The 25,289-nt window shown below is 45.1% G+C and overlaps 1 protein-coding gene across 3 annotated transcripts in view; it reads right to left on the bottom strand.

Annotated features, from left to right (window-relative positions):
* Nucleotides 1-25,289, bottom strand: part of MOGAT2 (monoacylglycerol O-acyltransferase 2) — a 189,335-nt gene that overhangs the window by 42,508 nt on the left and 121,538 nt on the right. For 2 of the 3 annotated variants that reach the window (XM_077451440.1, XM_077451439.1), the window contains exons 4-5: nucleotides 19,276-19,450; nucleotides 15,137-15,336 (exon numbers count right to left, since the gene is read on the bottom strand). In XM_077451440.1, the coding sequence (XP_077307566.1) occupies nucleotides 15,137-15,336; nucleotides 19,276-19,450 (375 nt within the window). Of the gene's footprint in view, nucleotides 1-11,291; nucleotides 11,410-15,136; nucleotides 15,337-19,275; nucleotides 19,451-25,289 lie in introns of those variants that run through there. The other variant, XM_077451441.1, reaches the window with a different exon arrangement.

Consider the following 25,289-nt stretch of genomic DNA (forward strand, 5'->3'; position numbering starts at 1 on the left):
ACCTTTCTGGAATCCCTGTTGTTGTGCGTGGATGGGGAGAGGAGAATGAAGAGGACAACATTATCCTGGATGATGAGCAGGAGCCAGGCCACCACACCGCTTCCAGTTTAGTGCAAATGGGGGCCTTCATGCTCCAGTGTTTTAATAGGGACCCCCGTATAAAAAGCATAAGGGTCAAGGATCAGTACTGGGTGGCAACGTACTTAGACCCCCGGTACAAACACAAAATGTTACCGCCGTCACAGAGGGCTGTCAGAATGGAGCACTTCCAGGCCTTGCTTCGAGAAATGTAGCATTCTACTTTTGCGTGCGCTGGCAGAGGAGCAATTCCCACTCCCAGAGAAGGAGTTGCGGGTACCAATCCAACAGCGCCTGCAAGAAGAGGCCGGTTTGAAGATGTGTTGGTGACTTCTGATATAAGGTCATTCTTTCAGCCGACCCATCGACAGGTGTCATCCGGATCCAGCATAAGGGAACGCCTAGACCGTCAGGTGTCCGACTACATCGGGTTAACGGCCGATGTGGACACTCTGAGGAGTGATGAACCCCTGGACTACTGGGTGGGCAGGCTTGACCTCTGGCCACAGCTTGCCCAATTTGCAATTGAACTGTTGGCTTGCCCCTCGTCCAGTGTCCTGTCCGAAAGGACATTCAGCGCAGCAGGGGGGATCGTGACCGATAAGCGTACTCGCCTAGCTCACGACAGTGTTAACTACCTCACATTTCTAAAAATGAGTGAGGCATGGATCTCGGAGGAATTCAGCACATGTGACCAGTAGACCATGTATATGTCTATAAACAATTTTTTTAATCGAGCACACAGACCTTCTTTCTTCATTTGGCTCACTTCCTTGTCCAAAAAAAGCACACTGTACTATATGCCCGTACCCTCCTGTTTGAAGAGGTTGAGCGGTGTCATATTTCTCCTGGGGCTGCTTATTATGAGGGGCTCCCACCATCCCTGTGCTGTGCTGACATCCTCCTGGGGCTGCTTATTATGAGGGGCTCCCACCATCCCTGTGCTGTGCTGACTTCCTCCTGGGGCTGTACCTCTGCCGTGCATATTATGAGGGGCTCCCACCATCCCTGTGCTATGCTCATTATGAGGGGCTCCCACCATCCCTGTGCTATGCTCATTATGAGGGGCTCCCACCATCCCTGTGCTGTGCTGACTTCCTCCTGGGGCTGCTTATTATGAGGGGTTCCCACCATCCCTGTGCTGTGCTGACTTCCTCCTGGGGCTGTACCTCTGCTGTACATATTATGAGGGGCTCCCACCATCCCTGTGCTGTGCTGACTTCCTCCTGGGGCTGCTTATTATGAGGGGCTCCCACCATCCCTGTGCTATGCTGACTTACTCCTGGGGCTGTACCTCTGCTGTGCATATTATGAGGGGCTCCCACCATCCCTGTGCTATGCTCATTATGAGGGGCTCCCACCATCCCTGTGCTATGCTGACTTTCTCCTAGGGCTGCTTACGTTGCAGGTACTTGCTGATGTGAGTGCTCTCTATCACGGTGCTGGTGTCAGATGACTCTATCACGGTGCAGGTGTCAGTGCTCTATATCACAGGGCTGGTGATCATCTCCTGCATCCTCTTCTTTGCCTACCCTAACCTTTCCTCTCCTCCATTGCCTTCATGCGCTCCACAGTCCTGAATTGTCACAATTTCACATATAAAAAAAGAATGCTTGTAGTTGTCGATCCCAGATTCACCTCATACATGTGTTATGTCATTGGCCATGTGGTGGGACTATGTGTGCACAGCTAGTAATTATTTTGTGGCTGCAAATATGACCTGTAGGTTTGTAAAGTTCGCCTCCCATTGAATTCAATGGGGCCCGCCGCTAACGTTACGGTTCACAAACTATCGGCCGCGTTCGCGGTTCGCGTTCGCGAAACGTCCCGTCGGAAGTTCGTCCATCACTAAAGGTCATCTAGAGTCCAAGGCAAACATCCCCCCCCCCTTTATCGTCCTAGAACAATATATACCACCTGCCGTCCCCCAAATTCCTCACTTACAACACAACCCCCTCCCCCCTAATCTCATTGTGGTGCCCTTACACCTCACATGATACCCCAGTGCCCAGGGCAGCCGTCCCTCCTGCCCACCACTTCTGACATTAGGGAATCAATAGGGAGGGGGGGAAATAGGTTTGGCGCTATACCCTTTAAAGAATTGGAGACTTAGGTATACAATTAGCAAGAAATTTCCAGCATGCTGGATAATAAAATAAAATAAATATGAATAACTGTGTATGTGTCAGTAAGTGTCAACAAACAATTATTGTATCTTTTAAAGACCATAAGTGTCATAAAAAATCATAAATTCATAAATCATTAAACAATTGTAACAGCATGCAATAAAAAATATATAAAGTGCAAGGTGCTGGTGAACAAATACTGGTATTTGTGACAGAACTATATAAATAAAAAGTAGAGCTTAGTATAAAAAGTATATATAAAGGTATATATAGAAGAAATATATATAAAGATATATATAAAAAAATTCCGTTTATCTGTTAAACATATCAAGTCCTCACGTAGTGTAACTGTGATGAAAGGTGCATATTACATGGTTGAATAAAGATGCAAGACGGTGAAAAACATGTGGTAAAATTTGGCGATATAAAAATGCAAAATAAAAATAAAAATAAAAATAAAAATGAAAATAAAAACAAATGGGAATTAAAAATAGTAATTAAAAATAGTAAAAAAGTGTCCCTCAAAAAGGTGGTTATGAATTAGTGGGGTGTCCTCTGCGGGTGAAAGTGAGTGAATGGTGGAGGAGATTTCAATTGTTGTTCCCGGTGCTCTGTGGCTATTTTTATGCAGTTTCTCTCACCAGAGTTATGGCCCTTTCCGGGGTGGATCAACCTTCACAGTATCAGCCACTGTGTTGCTCTCTGGCTTGCCTCTATTGCGGTTCCGGGAAACCTTCGTTCCTCCGTTCATATGCCGTGTTCGGTTATATGTAATGAATAATAGGGATATCCATGGTGCAGTATGTCTTATAAAACTTCGTATTTATTATATAGGCAAAAGTATTACTCACAAACATCCGTTCATATATGTATATTGAAAGGAAAGATCCCGTTCGGCTAGCACGCCTTCTGAGTTAGAGGTGTATGCTTTCTGGCCACGCCCTACGCGTTTCGTCATCAAAGACGTCATCTGGCTCCAGAGGACGTCTTTGATGACGAAACGCGTAGGGCGTGGCCAGAAAGCATACACCGCTAACTCAGAAGGCGTGCTAGCCGAACGGGATCTTTCCTTTCAATATACATATATGAACGGATGTTTGTGAGTAATACTTTTGCCTATATAATAAATACGAAGTTTTATAAGACATACTGCACCATGGATATGCCTCTTATTCATTACATATAACCGAACACGGCATATGAACGGAGGAACGAAGGTTTCCCGGAACCGCAATAGAGGCAAGCCAGAGAGCAACACAGTGGCTGATACTGTGAAGGTTGATCCACCCCGGAAGGGGCCATAACTCTGGTGAGAGCAACTGCATAAAAATAGCCACAGAGCACCGGGAACAACAATTGAAATCTCCTCCACCCTTCACTCACTTTCACCCGCAGAGGGCACCCCACTAATTCATAACCACCTTTTTGAGGGACACTTTTTTACTATTTTTAATTACTATTTTTAATTCCCATTTGTTTTTATTTTCATTTTTATTTTTATTTTTATTTTTATTTTGCATTTTTATATCGCCAAATTTTACCACATGTTTTTCACCGTCTTGCATCTTTATTCAACCATGTAATATGCACCTTTCATCACAGTTACACTACGTGAGGACTTGATATGTTTAACAGATAAACGGAATTTTTTTATATATATCTTTATATATATTTCTTCTATATATACCTTTATATATACTTTTTATACTAAGCTCTACTTTTTATTTATATAGTTCTGTCACAAATACCAGTATTTGTTCACCAGCACCTTGCACTTTATATATTTTTTATTGCATGCTGTTACAATTGTTTAATGATTTATGAATTTATGATTTTTTATGACACTTATGGTCTTTAACCACTTGCTTACTGGGCACTTAAACACCCTTCCTGCCCAGACCAATTTTCAGCTTTTGGTGCTCTCACACTTTGAATGACAATTACTCAGTCATGCAACACTGTACCCAAATGAATTTTGTGTCCTTTTTTTCCCACAAATAGAGCTTTCTTTTGGTGGTATTTGATCACCTCTGGGGTTTTTATTTTTTGCGCTATAAATGAAAAAAGACCGAAAATTTTGAAAAAAAAACACATATTTCTTTGTTTCTGTGATAAAATTTTGCAAATTATAATTTTTTTTTCATAAATTTTGGCCACAATTTATACTGCTACATATCTTTGGTAAAAATAACCCAAATTATTGGATATTATTTGGTCTTTGTGAAAGTTAGAGAGTCTACAAGCTGTGGTGCGAATCGCACAAAATTGATCACATCTGATGTACTGGTGGCCTATCTCATTTCTTGTGACCCGAACAAGTCAGGAAAGTACAAATACCCCCCAAATGACCCCTTTTTTGAAAGTAGACATTCCAAGGTATTTACTAAGATGCATGGTGAGGTTTTTGATGTTGTCATCTTTTTCCCACAATTCTTTGCAAAATGAAGATTTTTTTTTTTTTTTTTTTTTTCTCACAAAATTTTTAATGTAATAGGTTATTTCTCTCACATGGCATGTGTATACCACAAATGACACCCCAAAATACGTTCTGCTACTCCTTCTGAGTATTACGATACCAAATGTGTGAGACTTTTACACAGCCTGGCCACATACAGAGGCCCAATATTGAAATAGCACCATCAGGCGTTCTAGGAGCATAAATTACACATTTCATTTCTCAACCACCTATTACAGTTTTGAAGGACCTGGAACACCAGGACAATGGAAATGCCCACAAAGTGACCCCATTTTGGAAAGCTAACACCCCAACGTATAATCTATGAGGCATATTGAGTCGTTTGAATGGTTCATTTTTTTCCAGAAGTTTTGGGAAAATGTGGAAAAAAAATGAAAACGCATTTTTTTTACGCAAAGTTGTCCATTTATAAGATATTTCCAACACATAGCATGTACACAGCAAAAATGACACCCCAAAATACATTCTACTACTCCTCCTGAGTATAACGATACCAAATGTGTGAGACTTTTACACAGCCTGGCCACATACAGAGGCCCAATATTGAAATAGCACCATTAGGCGTTCTAGGGGCATAAATTACACATCTCATTTCTCAACCACCTATTACATTTTTGAAGGCCCTGGAGCACCAGGACAATGGAAATGCCCACAAAGTGACCCCATTTTGGCAGATGACACTGACAGGAGACGCTGATGTGGCAGGTGACACTGACAGGTGACGCTGATTTGGCAGGTGACACTGACAGGTGACGCTGATGTGGCAGGTGACACTGACAGGTGACGCTGATTTGGCAGATGACACTGACAGGTGACGCTGATGTGGCAGGTGACACTGACAGGTGACGCTGATTACAGGTGACACTGACGTGGCAGGTGGCACTGACAACACGTGGCACTGACAAATGGCACTGGAGGCAGATGGCACTGGAGGCAGATGGGGCTGACAGATGTCGCTGACAGATGTCGCTGGCAGATGTCGCTGGCAGATGTCGCTGACAGATGTCGCTGACAGATGGCGCTGGCAGATGGTGCTGGCTATTTGCTCTGGCAAATGGGGCTGGCAGATGGCAGTGCGGCTGGCAGATGGCGCTGGCAGGTGGCACTGGCGGCACTGGCACTGGCGCTGGTGGCACTGGCGGCACTGGCGCTGACGGTACTGGCGCTGACGGCACTGGGGCTGACGGCACTGGGGCTGACGGCACTTCGGCTGAAGGATGGCACTGGCGTTGGCAGGTGGCACTGGCAGGTGGCACTGGCACTGGCAGGTGGCGCTGGCACTGGTAGGTGGCACTGGGGTGACGGCACTGGGGTGACGGCACTGGGGTGACGGCACTGGGGTGATGGCACTGGGGCTGACGGATGGCACTGGCAGGTGGCACTGGCGCTGGCAGGTGGCGCTGGCACTGGCGCTGGTAGGTGGCACTGGCGGCACTGGCACTGGCGGCACTGGCGCTGACGGCACTGGGGCTGACGGCACTGGGGCTGACGGCACTGGCGCTGACGGCACTGGGGCTGACGGATGGCACTGTCGCTGGCACTGTCGCTGACAGGTGGCGCTGGCAGGTGGCACTGGCGGCACTGGCACTGGGCTGACAGATGGCACTGGGCTGACAGATGGCACTGGGCTGACAAATGGCACTGGGTTGACAAATGGCACTGGGTTGACAAATGGCACTGGCACTGGGGCTCACAATTGGCACTGGGGCTGACAATTGGCACTGGGGCTGACAATTGGCACTGGGACTGACAATTTGCACTGGTACTCAATACGGATACAATGTTTCACTCACAGATCCTCTCTCTCCTCACACGCTGTCTCTGTGTGAGGAGAGAGAGACACGGCAATGGGAGATGATCTCATATGTTTACATTTGAGATCATCTCCTATTGGCAGCTTAGATCGCTCTGTGAACGGCCGCTTTGATTGGCCGTTCACGGCGATCTGTATTCGCCTGTCTCCGGGAGACACGGCGAGTGCAAAACTTCCGCGATGCGCGCCCCCGGCGGCGCGCATTGCGGAAGTAAACACCTGGCCGTCCAGGGACGGCCAGGCGAGGGAAGCCGCCCGCCCGAAGGCCGGCATTCGGCTATAGGGCGGGCAGGAAGCGGTTAAAAGATACAATAATTGTTTGTTGACACTTACTGACACATACACAGTTATTCATATTTATTTTATTTTATTATCCAGCATGCTGGAAATTTCTTGCTAATTGTATACCTAAGTCTCCAATTCTTTAAAGGGTATAGCGCCAAACCTATTTCCCCCCCCTCCCTATTTCATTTTATTCCTTCCCTTACTGGGTAGGAATTTAAATAGGGGCTGCTCTTACCCGAATCACAATCCATAGCGCGACCTAAAAACCCCCCTACTTTTATTAGGGAATCAATATTCGCTATAGTCCTCCGGCTTCTCTTTTAGGGCCAATCAGGTCAGGAAGCGGGTCTTAAGAGTGAATTGGCCGGGAGGAGAAGACGGGGAAGCCGCGACCTGGATGGGGTAAGTGTGGACCTGGCAGGGGGGTTGTTTGCCAACCCCCCCCAAAAAAAATGGAGCACCAGCCGCCACTGATTGTGGTACTTATTCTCGTGGATTGCATTAGGATTATATATGCTAGAATATGATTGCAAAATGTTGTTTTTCGATTTTTTCCTTAAAGCGGGAGTCCGCCGGGACTCCTTTTTTGTTTATTGTTTTAAAGCCAGCAGCTACAAATACTGCAGCTGCTGACTTTTAAAATAGTGACACTTACCTGTCCAGCACGCCCGCGATGTCGGCACCCGAAGCCGATCTCTAGATCGTCTCTCGGGTCCTGCCGCCGCCATCTTGGGTATGGGAATCAGGAAATGGAGCCTTTCGGCTTCATTTCCCAGTTCCCTACTGCGCATGCGCGAGTCGCGCTGCGCAATAAGGACGGTCCCCGCTGCCTCTGGGATCTGTGTGTTTCCCAGTAGGCAGCGGGGCACTTGCGGAAAGGGGTGGGCACTTGCGGAAAGGGGCGTAATCTACGCCCCTTTCCGCAGAGAGCTATCCCGGAAGTGGGTGCAGATACCTGTACTGTATCTGCACCCCCCTACCCCCTGAAAGGTGCAAATTGTGGCGCCGGAGGGGGGGAGGGTTCCGATGAGCGGAAGGTCCACTTTAGGGTGGACCTCCGCTTTAATAATAATAAACTCAGAGTAAAGCAAAAGGTGGCCACCCTCTAACAGGAAGTCAGATCACAGCAGCAAAAAGAAAGGGAATTTGGAGATTTGGCGGAGGCTGAGAGCAATAGAAGGGACATTTCTGGATTAAGAATACATACTCGAAAATAGTTTTTTTTTTTTTTAAACCTGTTTTTTCAAACCAGAATTTTCTTTAATTATCCGTGTTGAGGAGGTGGATGACTTTATCTTATTGGAAGGTACGCTTTAGAAAATGTTGTATTGTAACCCCACCTTCACTATGTGGTTAACCCATGGCCACCTTTAACGCGTGGCAAAAGGGGCAGTTGCCCAGGGCCCAACCATTGTTGGGGGGCCCCAAAAGCAACTGCTCCTTGAGCCCACACTGCCCACAAATATTAGTTTCATGTAGTGGGTGCAGCCAATTCCCCACTTGCTCTCCTGGCCGGTTGAGTGTGACAGGGGAGAGGCAAGCTCTGGGCTGTATGTCCCGAAGTCCGCTCATCCCGCTTCTCCCTATGTCAGTCACCAGCGGCTTTTCAGGAAGTGAGGCAGAGCGGCTCAGTGTTCCCACCAGCTTGCGCCGCCCCTTCTCTGGTCACGGTCAGTTTTTTCCCCCCCTCGCCCCTTAATTTTTCCCCCTTTTTGTAATTTTCTTTTATAAATACATTGTAGGTAAGGATACTTACCCTTTTTTCTTTTTTTTATTATGTTTGCCTTACATCTAGGCAATTAAATTCAGTTTGACTATTTTATTGTCTTTATTCATACACCTATTAATTATTAAGCATATTATGTAAACATAGCTGTAAGATGTTTAGACCATACTATTATATTGTAGTACATTCTGATTTATGCTATGTATCCATGCATTATACCTCTTTGTTTTTTTTTCTTTTTTTTTTTTCCTTTTGTGAAAACTCAATAAATATATTGAACAAGAAAAAAATCTCTCAGTCGATCGTTACGTGGACTTACTATAGTTTTTTGCAGACTGTGCCGGTGACAACATTTATTGGGTGAACCAAAGTCTCTTGGCTATAAAGATGGAAAAAGTAATCTATATTTGGAAATACAATATTTTATCCGGGGAACTTTGATTAATGGCCTGGTAGTATTCTTAATAAAGACAATCGCTTCTGTAGTCAGCACAGGCCTTTGCCCCTTGGCCACTGGATGAACTCATCCTCTGAAGTGCAGTTAAAGTCAGTTGTGGAGACTTGTGAACATCTAAAGCTGAAGTTTATTCTCCCACCCCCCCAACCATCAATACTGAATTTGAGTTTTAATGATAAAAGTTAAAACTTTTAGAAAAGTTATACTGCTGTTATGCATTGTAATATATCAGGAATGTATTCATGCAGACGTGTATGGTTTCTGAAAGGTGCATTTTACAATTCGCCCTTTACACCAGGGGTCTTCAAACTTTTCAAACAAAGGGCCCGTGTCAGGTCACCTTGAGGCGAGGTGACAGATGCACACCGTAGGGATTAGGAGTGCACCGCAAGGTTGTGGACCCTAAGGCTGGCTGCTGCGGACAGCAGACAGATCCCACCGAGGTTAGAGCGTAAGATTCCCTGGGGCTCAGAGTCTAAGAGCCAGCAGGTGTTCACCAGAGTCTCTAGTGGTGAGGATGGACTTGGCTGCAACTGGCTCCAGGTCACGACCCCCAGGGTCCCCCAGCTCACACCCACAGTAGGCAACAGGAGGATAGGGATAGTGAGGGATAAAGCCAAGGTCGGGGCCACAAGCAGACAGGAATAGTCAGGGACACGCCAATAGGTCAGGATCACAGGCAAACAGGGATAGTCAAGGACACGCCAAAGTTGGTAACGGAACAACAGAAGAGCACACGGCAGGTAACAGGAAGCTAAACACACAAAGGAATACACAATGGTTGATCAGCAGGGTTGGCCTGCAGTGCACAGGTTAATATAGAGTTCTCTGATAGGAGCTAGGGTGGAGTCATGCCAGAGGATGGATTACAAAAGCAGTCAGGTGAGGGTCGGCTGGTCTCTAGAGATGAACACATGGAAACAGGTAAGCAGACAAACTCTATTGCATAACCATGACAGCCCGTTTATTGTCCTTCAGACTTCAAAGGGTGGGGGGGGGGGGTAGGGGTCAGATTGTGGCCAGTGAGGGTAGAAAATGTCCCAGGCCCAGCATCAGTGAGAGTAAACATTGCCTCGGATTGGTGGCCAGTTACAAAGTGCCTGTGGTCAGTAGTGCCCCATTATTAGAATCAGTAGGAGGGATAGTGCCCCATCATTGGTATATCAGTGGGAGGAATAGTGCTCTATCATTGGAATCAGTAGGAGGAATGATGCCCCATCATTGGAATCAGTAGGAAGAATAGTGCCCTATCACTGGCATATCAGTGGGAGGAATAGTGCCCTATCATTGGTATCAGTAGGAGGAATAGTGCTCCATCATTGGTATCAGTGGAAGAAATAGTGCTCCATCATTGGTATCAGTGGAAGAAATAGTGCTCCATCATTGGTATCAGTGGAAGAAATAGTGCTCCATCATTGGTATCAGTGGAACGAATAGTGCCCAGTTGTTGGCATCAGTGGAAGGAATAGTGTCCCAATGTTGGTATAAGTGGAAGGAATAGTGCCCAGTTGTTGGCATCAGTAGAAGGAATAGTGCTCCACCATTGGTATAAATGGAAGAAATAGGGCCCTAGCATTGATGTCAGTGGGAGGACGAATGCCCCATCATTAGTGTCAATTGTATGAATTATGCCCCACTGTTGGTGTCAGTGGGATGAATGCCCCATGGAACAGAAAAAAAGCCAGAAAAGGGCCACATCTGGCCCTCGGGCCACAGTTTGCAAACCGTTGCTTTACACTATCATTATTATTTTTTTTCTTTTACTTCAGGACACAGTTTTTTCAGTACATATCTTATTCATTATTATCTTATCTCATTTTGGATAAGGCGGAGAAGGATTAGAACTCCTGCTTTTTTGTTATTGCCATACAAGGCTCTATTACCCCACTATCTATTCTGCTGACAATGGCTTCATCATATAGGAAGTTGACTAAACATGCAACAGGGATAAAGACAGAAATAAAAATCTGAAAGAGGCCCTATCCTTCCTCTAATCTACTAAAAGAGTATTTTTACTTTTTTTCTGTGTTGCTGTTGGAGAGTTCCTGTCACTTTGTCTAGTAAACTGTTGTCACTGGGGCAAGAAGTAAGAGTACTGAAAACCCAACAAGGTTCCTAAGCATACTACCGTATGGGAAAGTAAAAAAAAGTAAAAAATTATATTATAATTTTATATATATATATATATATATATATATATATATATATATATATATATATATTATATATATAAAAAGTAGTAGGTGAGATGCACACACGGTCAGTGAAACAGGTGTGCCAACAATCGAGTCTGTCCCAAAGACTCAATATAAAAAAAAGCAGAAGAAGGATTGCTGCACAAACAAAAGTAAATTTATTGATAAAATTTACATCACATCAGGTATAATTCAGGTATTCAGGTGACGTTTCGGGCTAAGCATGATATCGCCCTTCCTCATGACCACATACCTGCAATAAAAATTGTAACCAACTTCACATATAAAGGCTACATCTATCATTAATATAATGTAATGTAATTAACTGATTAATGATAGATGTAGCCTTTATATGTTTATAAAATGCAACTTTCATTAAAGGGGTTGTAAACCCTCATGTTTTTTCACTTTAATGCATCTTATGCGTTAAGGTGAAAAAACACCTGGCAGCCCCCCGTTTTAAACTTACCTGAGCCCCGTATTTTTGTCAGCGGAGACGCGCTCTCCCTCTCTCCATGGTTTCCCGACTCTTGATTGGATAGAGCCATTGGCTCCCACTGCTGTCAATCAGATCCAATGATGTGGGCACTGGGGGGTGGGGCGAGTCCAGCATTCATGTCTATGGACGCAAATGCTGGATTCAGGAGCGCACCCTGAAGGTAACCCCAAGGGGGAGCGCTTATCTGATACGGGGAGGAGCCTCTAGAGCCACCGGGGGACCCCAGAAGACAAGGTTCGGGGCCAACGAGCTGCACAGTGGAGGTAAGTATGATATGTTTGTTATTTAAACAAATAATAAAAAACTATCCTTTACAATCACTTTAACCTTACATGTCTGTATTAATACATCCTTGATACTGTAAATTACAATGCACAACAGTATCATTTTTCAAAAGCTTTAATTTTTATCATTAAAACTCTAATCCAGTGACTTCGCCTAGGCTAAAAAGATATCATCAGTCTGCTGCAGGCAGATGGAAGCATTTTCTTAGTCTCCTCTCCCCCAGTGATCAGAGTCACAAAGTGAGAGGCTGCAGCAGGGCTAATTTGTGTGAGATGTTTGTGAAAATATCCAAGAACTGCACAGGCACCACTATTCACATGACTGTGTCAGGGCCATCTTTAATATTGATTGGACCCTAGGGCAAAAATTTTCTTGAACCCCCTCCATGCAGTTTCCCTCTCCACCTGCTCTAAGACATACAATAAATAGCAGCTAGACTCAAAATCCTTTTACTGAATCAGATCAGGCAGCATTTGCGATTGGTTGCCAGAGGTTACAGTATCATTACTGCTCACTGACTGGTTGCTATAGGTTGCAGCACACATTATGGCTCGCCGAATGGTTACCAGAGGTTACAGCACATGATTTCTGCTTGTTGATTGGTTGCTAGAGATTACTGTACATCAATACTGCTCACCGATTGGTTGCTAGAGGTTACTGCACATCATTACTGCTTATTGATTGGTTGCTAGAGGTTACAACACATCATCTCCTCACTGCCTGCAAACCATGGACTGGGGAGGAGAGGGGTCCCATCAATAGACAGAAAACTCCTAGGGATCCTAGGACTCCTGGGATCAATGGCGGTGCTTGGGGGGGGGGGGGGGAGTGATCAATGGCAATGCTGATTTTTTTTTAACGACTACCGATATAAAGAGGAGTTTCAACACTGGCCACCAATGTAATAGGGGTTTACACTGACCACTAATGTAATAGGGGTTTACACTGACCACTAATCTGATAGAAGCATTCACAGAAACCACCAATATTAGGTGGGATTTACACTGACCAATGTGAGATGGACATTCAGACTGGCCACTAGTGTGAATGAAAGGATTCTACACCAAGCACCAATGTAATGAGAAGATTTACACTGACCACCAATGTAACCGAGACATTTAACCTGCGCTCACATTTGTGTGTGTCGGGAACGCATGCAAAATCACTTTCCTAACACTACAGAAATGTGCACCCTTTAGCAGATACACAGCAGTGCCATTAATTGTTAATGACACCTTCACGCATCTGCTGACATGTGCCTTGGAACCGCGTGATTTTGAAAAAGGGTTTGGGGCTTTCTTCCCCATTTGTAGTGCACAGAGTGGCCCATTGAAATGAATAGGCTGCCCTATAGGTGACCTACATCTTTATCCACCCTGTCAGTACACCTTTGAATCCTAAAGCCCATGCCAACCTCTGCATGCCAAACCTCCCCCATCCTCTCCACTCCAATCCCCCTCCCCTTTAACTCTACCTGCCTCCTCTATTCATCTTAGCACCCACCTTCCTTACCTCCATACATCCCCTCCTTGCTCACCTGTGCACCCCAAACTGTAATTCCTTCTCTGCCTACCTCTGCACCCCACACTAGGGCAGCATTAGTAACAGAACAACCTCAAAAGACGAGGGAATTTAAACTGGGATAGTTGGCAAGTATGAGGCAGCTGTGTTGGGCCCCACAACAATAACAGGGCCCAAGGCAGCTGTCCCTTTTGCCCTGCCTTAAAGACGGCCCCGGACAATGCCATCTTTGAGCCAGCATCTCAGTCGAGGAAGTAGATAGTGACTGTGGATGATGCCTGAACAAAGATGGCTTCATCCTTGTGGACAGAAAAGCAATGTCAAAGGGAGTACTGTGATCTTAATGAGAGTTAATAAACACCTGGAGAGGCGTTATACTTACACATCACTTAGTGTGCTGAACTTTAACATGACAATTTTGATGTTAGGTCAACATTAAAGTAGAATTCTAGACAAAACATTCTTAAAGCGGGAGTAAACCCAGTTTCAAAAAACACTTACATTCCCGGCATGCCGGAAATGCTATCTTTCACATTGGTTGTGCTCTCAACCAAACTTTCAAACCATCCAATGGCTGGTGTCATAACTGATCACATGTGCAGCATTATGGCAGTTGAAGAATTATTAGAGGCCAAGATGGCAGCTTCCTTGACTGAAAATGATAGGAGGGTTTACTTCCACTTTAACTTTGGATAAAGTGGGGAAGGGCTAGAACCCAGATAGGGTTTTTCTTGTTTTGTGAACCATCAACCCAGGGAATATCCGATTGACTCTTGGGGGATCAGGAAGGAAGTTTTTCCCCTGCTGGAGCAAATTGGATCATGCTTTGCTGTTTTTTTGTGCTCTGGATCAACTGTGGGTATAGAATTGTGTATATAGGATTGTAAAAAATTATTTTTTTTGTTGAACTAGAAGGTTTTGTGTCTTTTTTCAACCAGACTAATTATGTAACTAATGGTGGAATTTACAAATTCCTGTCCCACTCAGGAGGAAATTTCCCCAGTATTAGCCCTATGACATTTAAACCAGGAGGATGATCATTGTGTTTTACACCTAGAATGTTTTTTTTTAATGCATAATGAAGCATGTAATGTCATTCTTAGAAAGCCCAATGCTCTAGATCAGTGTTTCTCCACCAGGAAGCATGGGACCAAGTCTGCCCTGGTTTAAGGCCTGTTGGAGAGCCTGTGATTAATGAACTACGTGATCAGGGGGCTCTGATTGGGGGACTGTGTGATTGGGGGCTCTGTGATGGAGGGGCTCCGAAATGATGAGGGTGGTCTGACAGGGGTCTCTGAGGTGATCGGGGGGGGGCGCAAATACTATGACTTAATGGGGATGGAGGGACCTCTGATGTCATGGGGGGCTTCTGATGTGAAGGGTTACTCTGATGTGATGGAGGGACATCTGATATAATCAGAGGACCTGAGGGGGGGCTTCTAGTGTAAAGTTGATTTCATCAAGACATTTGCATGCATTGTCCTGGCCTCGGGTGTCCCACTGATAAGTAAACTTTGAATTTTTTACATTATAGACTGGGGGTGCCTCGAGATTGTTGAATACTTTTTAAAAGGGAACATGACTGAAAAAAAAATGCTACTTTAGATTAGTCGTAGCTGATCAGAAAAACAATAAAACTTATTTTTTTAAATCTCTAGAAGGAAAAATAAAATACCAATGGTGTGAATTGGTCTCCGATAGGGAATCAGACCGAAGCTGTATTGAAAAACTCCTCGAGCGTGGAACAAAGGCAGGGCCACCCCCATCATCTTCTGCAGCTTCTCCTGCATCTTTCTGAGGAAAGAGCCTTTGGGATTGTCCACCTGGTCAAAGAGCTCATTTTCCCCAAAGGAAAATACTGGAACCAAGGAAGCCCTGGACAGAAATACATAGAAGAATATACATTTTATATTACATATAGTAAAGTCTTAAGGTCCCAAACAGGCAGACATTATTTAATCTTAGTTTCAGCAATATCTGCAAAGCCTTTGATAAGTTCATTTCAGAATGGATAAACAGTGTCATTGCAACAAAAACGGCACAAAAATCCAACCCGAAGCTGAATTTCAGGCATTTTTCTTTTTTTGGCCTGTTACACCCCAATTGGATAATATTTGGCCAAATCTATCCAAAATTAAGTAAAACATTTTGTCTAGATCTGGGCTTTAAATGTCCATGTGGTGAGACCCATATGATATAGTCATAATCTTTGCGGTTTCAATACCACGCATGCCAACACCCCCCCCCCCCCCCACCTCTTCCTTTATGGACCCCTACTTTCCCTTGCTTCTCTTCTTTCTCTCCTTGGTTTCATCCATGCATTTCTACAACCTTGAATCCCCATCAGAGTGCATACCTTGACTCTACCAACGTCTTATGCGCAGTTGAAGGTCTTCTCATATGCTTAGAACCCTATACCTAGTACAGTAGACCTCTAGAGGTGATATTCTGCTGGGATAAACCATTCCCCTTTTTCTGTAGCACTGCATGGAATATGTTACATGTTATATGTTCATTCTTTGTCTAATAAATTTTTATTGAAACAAAAAGTGACAAACAAAAAATAAATGTCCATGTGTTCAGTGCTTGCCTAATATCCTCAAATAAACTGCCAAGACAGAACTGTGATTATTAGGGATGATGTTCAGGTTCATCCTTAGGCCCCTTTCACACGGGACGTATCAGTAATGATCCGTCCAGTGATAATCCGCTTGCTCAGCCGGGATCGCTCCGTTGTCCCCGCTGAGCTGGCGGATAACAGGGCGGTCCCAGCACACTGTGCAGGGACCGCCCTGTCAGCTCTTCGCTCTCCTCTATGGGGATCGGATGAGCACGGACCGTCTGTCCGTGTTCATCCAATCCGCTCTGCAGACGGATAGAAAAATAGGATTTTCCTCCGTCTGCAGAATCGGACAATTGCGGAAGGCGGACGATATCGGGTGTCTGCGGATGTTCATCCGCAGACACCTGTTATCCCATAGGAATGCATGTATGTCCGTATTTCATCCGCAAACGGATGGATGAAATATGGACATAATGTTCGCATGTGTGAAAGGGGCCTTACTGTGGGTTTGAGGTGAATCTTGCAGGTTTGGGATTCGCGGTCCTGGCAAATGTTTTTCTTAATTCGCCCAGGAGAAGTTTTTTCAAATCATAATGCAGTGCATGGCTTTTCAACTATGTCCAGCATGGGGGGGGGGGGCTTACTTTAAAAAGGAGGGGGGGGGGCCAGAAAGCAGCCATTGTGTCAGTCAATTGAAAGCTGTTGTATGGAAGGATGACAACCTGCATAGGGAGAAATTAGGGGGCAACTAGGATACTGTACTTTATTTATGATTGTTAATAATCAACTGTTTTGTTGCATTTTGTTATTATTGAGGCTTTTTTGTCTTTCATTTTTTGTGATTGATTTGAGATCAGTGGTTCATTTTAGCTGCTGTCCCAAAAATCGTAAGTTGTTTTTTTGTTTTTTTTTGCTGTAAGGCTTCCATTTAAAAAAAATGTCTTATGTTTAGGGGTGGTATTCTGGAATTTTCATATGTTCCGGGGGTATATTATTTACTCTTATATTATAGGACCTTTATTAGAAGGTAAATTGCTTTTTTATCATATGTTGATAATTAAACTGCTTTTTATTTTTTTCGCAGTGTGTACCTAAAGCCTCGTACAGACGATGAGAAAAATGGATGTAAAATTCCACCTTCCACGTGATCGTACGATAATCTGATCATTACAATTCCAACATAAACATTTTTCTTGTACGATACCAGATCATACATTTGTTTAATTAGCACAGAAAAGACAATACAAATACGTTTCATAACTTGCAAAAAAAATTTCTGTTGTATGAGAATTTTCGTACTTTAGTAACCTATTCGCATTCAAAATAGAGACTGGCATGCAAAAAACCCCCCCAAAAAACTGACAGGCCGCGTACACACGGGCGGACTGTTCGTCCAACTTTGTCCGCTGAACAGTGTTTCAGCGGACAGTCCGCTCGTGTGTGGGCTTCAGCGGACAGTTTCAGCGGACAGTCTGACGAACAAAGTTTTTCGGAATTTCCGTAAGACTGTCCGCTGAAACTTGGTTTGAGCGAACAGTCCGCTCGTGTGTAGGCTTGTTCAGCAAACTAAGTCTCGCGCATGCTCAGAAAGAATTTACACGGCGAAGGTTGCATTGCAGTGTATCGGACGCCGAATTTCTCGTCCCGTCGTACGCGCCGTTCACGTCATCGCGCAAGTTTTCAGCGGACTGTTCGTTCGCCGTGTGTGGTCAAGTCCGCTCATGCAAATTTTGAACGGTCTTATTTGGTCTTTTCCAATCCAGTGATTTATAACTCTGTGGTATTGTTTCTTTTTATTTTTGCACTCATTGAATAGATGTAACAAAACACTTTCCATGTAGTTAACATACCAAAATAGATCAAATAGGAGAAGTTCATTGTTAAGGTTCACAACACTTTAACCCTTTTAAGCCCAGGTACGTACATCGTACAGACTTTACAGCGGGGGGGGTTTACCCACACTCCTGCAGTCTGCAGCCACTGGGAGTGTGTGTATATCAGACAAGCTGACTGTCAGACTAAAGCAATTTGCCAGTTGTGCAACCGCCTGATTGCTTCTTAACATCCCTGGTAATGCCCCCTGCAAGCGGTTTGTATATTGCAGGTGCATTTTGCATTTTCAATACGCATTTTTGATCCATTGAAGTCTATGGAACCAAAACCCAGAAAAAAATCCCCCGGCCATTTCCATAAAATTAAAAAATGTGAACTACATCCGTAGGAGATCATGTCAAATAGACTATAGTGTGTTTCTGCAAAACTGAAAATGTTTATTACAGTCCCATAGCGGGACCCTTGCACATGTTCTGCTCCCCTTAGACCTCGCAAATATTCAACAGGATACAGGGCCCCTACTGCAAGAATAATATTTTTTCTTCATCCCAGGGAACAATATGCTTATTCTCCAAAAAATAATCCATACACACTCACTATTTATTGGCTCCTGAATCTCTCCTTTCCCCATAGTCCATCTCAGGAGTGAGCAAGAGAGGATTCCTACCTACAGTGGGACCATGGAGAACAAAGGTAGCCACCCTCAAAAATACGATGTGATGGAGGTACCTCTGATATAATCAGAGGACCTGAGGTGGAGCTTCTGGTGTAAAGTTGATTTAATCAAGGCAATTGCGTGCATTGTCCTGGGCTTGGGTGTCCCATCAATAAGTAAAATTCCCGCAGCAAGCGCCTGCTATTTCCTATGCAAAGACCGACATACACCTACAACAGTTTGCGCAGGAGAGCCGACCTGTCACAGTTGCTGGTCGGTAAGCAGTTAATCCGCTACAGATTAATTAATCTGTGTCGTAATTAATCGTAATATGTGTTCGGTTTTAAAGGGATGAGGTGGCAATCCTACCTGTAGGGGCTTTTACAGCAACACTTATGTAAAATACAGGGTACTGTAGTTTGTTGCCATTCATGGGTGCACACAATTTAAAGGTTTATTGTGATGGGAAAGAAGTTACTTGGTGCAACCTTATCTTCAATATTTTAGCAAAAAAGTGGGTAATTTATTGTGTTTGTGTGCCCTAAAATGAACTTTAGTGTATTTTTTACCAAAATTTTGCATTTCCTAAATTGTTGAACTAAAATCATGCAACATTAAAATTCTCTAGGGTGTCTGCTTTCAGAAAATATATGTTTTGGGGGTTTTATGTACTGTAAACTTCAGGCCTAAAATATGTTTTTTTTAGCATGTTCAAAAAACTGAAAAAAAAGTCTGTAACAGCGAAAGGGTTAAATAGCATTACCCATGTTGTATGGCCAGCCTAATAAATCCTTTCCTGTTTTTTAGTAGCAATGTGAAAGCACCAGGTCTTGCATCCAGTGACTCCGGAGCTCCACCCACTGCGATGACTACTGCTTTTCCACCCTTCTTGTCCTTCAGCAAATAGGAAGCACTCTCTTTGTCAGAGGGGATCAGTCCTAGGAAAGGATAAAAATGAGGGGTAGGTAGTTAGACACACATACAAATCTCCAAACTGATTCAGAGGAAAGAGAATAAAATACGTATTTCATGCAAGTCCCAAATTTGCTTCCTGATTAGGGATGAGCTTAGAGTTCAAGTCGAACTCATGTTCAACTCGAACATTGCCTGTTCGCCTGTTCAGCGAACAGTGAACAATTTGGGCTGTTCTCAGCAAATTCGAAAAGCCGGAACACCCTGTACAAGTCTATGGGAGAAATCTAAAGTCCTAATTTTAAAGGCTAATATGTAAGATAGTGTCCTAAAAAGTGTTTGGGGACCCGGGTCCTGCCCCAGGGGACATGGATCAATGCAAAAAAAAGTTTTAAAAACGTCCGTTTTTTCAGGAGCAGTGATTTTAATAATGATTAAAGTGAAACAATAAAAGTATAATATTCCTTTAAATTCCATACCGGGGGGGGGGGGGGGTGTCTATAGTATGCCTGTGAAGGGGAGCATGTTTCCTGTGCTTAGAACTGTCCCTGCACAAAGTGTAATTTCTGCAGGAAAAAAAGTCTTTTAAAATCACTTGCGGCATAATACAGAGAACACTCAATGAGTGTGCTCTGTATTAGGGGAGCCGACAATTCATTCATTGATAAAAAAAAAAAAAGTGTGGGGTTCCCCTAAATTTAATTACCAGGCCCTTCAGGTCTGGTATGGATATTAAGGGGAACCCCGTGTCAAATTAAAAAAAAAAATGATGTGGGGGTCCCCCTAAAATCCATACCAGACCCTTTATCCGAGCACGCAACCTGGCAGGCTGCAGGAAAAGAGGGGGGGGGGACGAGAGAGCACCCCCCCTCCCGACCAATCCCAGGCCACATGCCCTCAACATTGGGAGGATGCTTTGGGGGTCTGTGACCCCTCAAAGCACCATGTCCCCATGTTGATGGGAAAAAGGGCCTCATCCCCACAACCCTGGCCGGTGGTTGTGGGGGTCTGCGGGCAGGGGGCTTATCAGAATCTGGAAGCCCCCCCTGTTTGAAATGGTAAGGGGGTACAAAAGTACCCCTACCATTTCACAAAGAAAGTGTAAAAAATGGTTAAATAAGACAAACACACTTTAAAAAAAAAAAAAAAAAAGATTCCAGCGGTGGTAATCCACTCTTGCTATCCAGCGACGGATGAACATCTCTCTGGGGTCCAGCGATGGCTGATCTGATCCAGCGGCGGGTGATTTTCAGTCCAGCGCAGTCCATCCATGCATCCATCTTCTGTCTCCACTGAGGAGACACTGCGGGGAGCCCAGCGCCTGACGTTTCTTATATTAGGAGGGCGGGGCCACCCGTCACCTGACCCTGCCCCCTCTGACGCTAGTGAGGGAAGTCAGGGGTTCCCCAATGACGTATGGGTGACCCCGCCCCCCTCTGATGTAACGCAGGTTTCCCCCTTACCATTTTTAAACAGGGGGGCCAGGATCTGGGGGTCCCCTTGTTAAAGGGAGCTTCCAGATTCTGATAAGCCCCCCGCCCGCAGACCCCCACAACCACTGGCCAGGGTTGTGGGGATGAGGCCCTTGTCCCCATCAACATGGGGACATGGTGCTTTGAGGGTTCACAGACCCTCAAAGTATCCTCCCAATGTTGAGGGCATGTGGCCTGGTACGGTTCAGGAGGGGGGGGGGGCGCTCTCTCGTTTCCCCTCTTTTCCTGCGGCCTGCCAGGTTGCGTGCTCGGATAAAGGGTCTGGTATGGATTTTTAGAGGGACCCCCACGTCAATTTTTTTTTTAGTTTGACGTGGGGTTCCCCTTAATATCCATACCAGACCTGAAGGGCCTGGTAATTGAATTTAGGGGAACCCCACGCTTTTTTTTAAAAAATTTTTTTTATCAATTAATGAATTGTCGGCTCCCGTAATACAGAGAACACTCATTGAGTGTTCTCTGTATTACGGGAGCCGACAATATAGCCGCAAGTGATTTTAAAAGACTTTTTTTCCTGCAGAAATTACACTTTGTGCAGGGACAGTTCTAAGCACAGGAAACATGCGCCCCTTCACAGGCATACTATAGACACCCCCCAGGTACGAAAATTAAAGGAATATTACACTTTTATTGTTTCACTTTAATCATTATTAAAATCACTGCTCCTGAAAAAACAGCCGTTTTTAAAACTTTTTTTTGAATTATCCATGTCCCCTGGGACAGGACCCAGGTCCCCAAGCACATTTTAGGACATTAACTTGCATATTAGCTTTTAAAATTATCACTTTAGATTTTGAACGTTCGAGTCCCATAGACTTTAATAGGGTTCTAAAGTTCACACGAAGTTTAGGTCTGTTTGCAGGTTCTGGTGCGAACCGAACAGGGGGGTGTTCGGCTCATCCTTATTCCTGATACCAAGTAACAATCAGAAAGTAAGTGAACCCATGAACTAATTACTTCAACAAAAGCGAATTGAAGCCACTAGTTTGCACACCTGGTTCCAATTATTGAAATGAGTTTTGTGGTGTGGTTTAAAGCTACTTTGATTGATAAAAAAACAAACAATTTTAGGATTGCTGTTCATAAGAAGCATCAGCTGATGTGAATCATGCCTTGTGAAAAGGAGTAGTTGATCTGCATAGGGCTGGAAAGGTATACAAAGCAATCTCAAAGTGTTTAGGCATCAGTGGCGGCCTGTCCATTAAGGGAGCCGGAGTGCCACCGCCTCTATCCACGACCGCCACCCACATGCTCAATCCATGGCCGCTATTCTGACAGGACACCACCACCCACTATTCATGCGTCCGGCCCCTTTCAGGATGCCAAGCGCGTGAATTACAGTGGCGGGGAGCAGTGCATTGTGTTACAACAGTGAATGCATATTCTCTAGTGAAACACTGATCCTCAATACGGCCAATCAGAAGCCGGTCTGAGACCTGTTTTCTGATTGGATGAAATGAGAAGAGTCCCAATTGGCTGCCGAGGAGGAGGGAGGAAAACGGAAGCTGCCACGATGTCTGTGAAGAGCAGGGGAAGCCGCCGTTGAAGGCCGGGAGAAGCGCTGCCCACCATAGATGCGGTAAGTGCATCAGACGCACCTGACCGACCAACTGAGGGGGGGGGGATTGTTACTGTTTGCCGCCCCCCCCAAAAAAGAATACCACCGGCCGCCACTGTTAGGCATCCACTAGTGTGACTTAGATGAGGATCAGATCACATTTTATGGCAATCTACAACAGAAAACCAGTTATTTCCAATGGGGTTCACATATTTTTTATTGCCATTGTATAGATGTAAAGTGCATTCCACCAAAAACCTTTTTTCTTAGTTTTGGATAGTTCTAGGTAAGAGCTAGAATCCCTATAGCAGGGGTCCCAAACTGGCAGCCCTCCAGCTGTTACGAAACTACAAGTCCCTTGAGGCATTGCAAGGCTGACAGGTACAAGCATAACTTCCAGAGGCAGAGGCATGATGGGACTTGTAGTTTTGCGACAGCTGGAGGGCCACCAGTTTGAGACCCCTGCCCTATAGGGTTTTTAGGGCTGGTTCATCCCCATTTTTCAGAGAAATCCCAATGCACAGACCAGGCAATGTACCCCATGTCCTGTTGTATGCAAGAAATAGAAAATGTTCTAATTTTTGCATACGCCCCCATACACTGTACTCTTGTTTACCCAAGAGAATATGCTGGCAATTATGTTGAATAGGCTCAGTCACGCCATGTTCTACCTTTGCTCTTGCTCAACATTCTGAGGATATTTTTATATAAAATCTTTCTTTCAGTTTTCATTACATTATTTTAGGCCCAGTAAATGTAATCACTGGGTCTCTGCGTTTCTTTATACAATGCAGGCAGATCATGGCTTGGATGTGGGAGGGGCTGACATGGTGCTGTATAGAGCTTCCTGAAAACATCACGGCGCCCAGCCTCAGTACGCCTCCTAATAGTCAACAGCCCTGGCAAGCAGTGGGTAGTCACGTGCAATTTGTTTCGTTCGGAATTTGTTTTTTTCGACTAAATTCGACAAGTTCGTTAATTCAGAAAATATTTGAATTAACGAAAACCCATTTAAAAAAGAAAAATTCTAAGGCATTTGATTCGGTGGAGTGGGGGTATTTGTGGGAATGCCTGCATAGGTTTGGTTTTGGCCCTAGGTTCGTGCGCTGGATACAGCTCCTGTATCAGGCCCCCACTGCCCGTATCCTGGTGAACGGACAGATCTCTAGCCCCTTTTCCCTTTCCAGAGGTACGCGTCAGGGGTGCCCCATTTCGCCATTGCTATATGCGCTGGCAGTGGAGCCCCTGGCTATTGCCATTAGAGCGCACCCAGACATTCGCGGTCTCCGCATGGGGCAGTTATCAGAGGTTATCAGCCTTTATGCGGATGACATGTTGCTATACTTGGAAGATGGTGGTCCATCCCTGATGGCGGTTTTGGACGTGATTCGCCGTTTTGGTTCCTTCTCGGGTCTCCGTATCAATTGTTCCAAGTCCCAAGTTCTTCCCATCGATGTCTCCGCTCCCACGAGAACGCAGGCCCTGCTGCCTCTCGAGCATTCACTGCTCTCGCTCCCCTGCGGACTATGTTAGCCTCAACATTGAGCCCATCTTTCCCCTTTTGAAGCGTAGGACCCAGGTCTGGTCCAGGCTCCCTCTTGGGGTCATGGGCCGACTGGGTCTTGTAAAAATGATCCTCCTTCCCAAATTGCTCTATTTATTTTGGCATGCCCCACTTTATCTACCACGTCACTTATTCCGTGATATGGAATCAATCCTTAACTCATTCATTTGGGGCTCCTCCAGGCATAAGTTGGCCTGGCGGACCCTCAAATGCCCTGTCCACCTTGGGGGAACTGCACTACCTGATCTAGAGATGTACTATCTGGCCTCCCAGCTCTCCCACCTATAATACCTCAACACCTGTGATAAAACAAGATACTCCCACCTGGTATGCACCTCGGTAACGGACGTGATAGCACACCCCTTCCAAATTATCTTTTGTAAACACAGAGGTCTTTCCAGATCGGGGTCTAAACATACCATGCCTGGGCATCATGCCCGTGTTTGGCGGGAGGCGCAGCTTAGATCTGGGGCCCCCCCTCTGCATGCACACATGCCCCTCTGAGACAACCTTGACTTACCTGAGATGCTGGGGATACCGGACTACAAGGTGTGGATATGCAGAGGGGTCATCTATCTGTCTCAACTTTACACAGCTCACGGTATCAAGTCATTTCAAGTACTTAAGGACGAATTTGGCCTTCCCAACCACGCATTTTTTCGCTATTTACAGGTCTGCCATGCCTTACAGACCCAGTTTGGGAGTGCGCCCCCGGCCCTGCCGGGCTTGCCCTTGGCAAGACTGGTTCTCGGGGATGATCCCCATAAACTTATCTCTGCCATATACCTGCATCTCCTTACCCCTGGGGCCACAGCTTATGCTTTCAATCTTTAACCTAAGTGGGAGGCTGACATTGGACAGGTGGAAGACGAACACTGGGGGGAGATCCTGGCGGTGTCATCTGAGGTATCTCCCAAACTGTCGGACAGACTTACCTTTATATACTCCATCGCTCCTATGTCACCCCTACTCGGCTAGCTAAATATAAACCTGACTTTGACCCTGTATGCCCTAGATGTGGTGACGCGGCCAGCACTTTTTACCATCTCATTTGGACCTGTCCCCCCATACAGCGGTACTGGGCACAGATTATTCAATTTCTGCATGACCATATGGGATCCCCCCTTACTCTCTGCCCACGGCAGTGTATTCTTGGTCTCCTCCCCCTCCGGGAGGAGAACAAGTATCTTAGGACCTTCCTTCAGGAGGCTCTCTTCGCTGCTAGGATGCAAATAGCTCAATTATGGCTT

The sequence above is a fragment of the Lithobates pipiens genome, unplaced genomic scaffold, assembly GCF_037356315.1.
Source record: "Lithobates pipiens isolate NorthernLeopardFrog02 unplaced genomic scaffold, aLitPip1_a1.2 Scaffold_23, whole genome shotgun sequence".
Classification (NCBI taxonomy): Eukaryota; Metazoa; Chordata; class Amphibia; order Anura; family Ranidae; genus Lithobates; species Lithobates pipiens.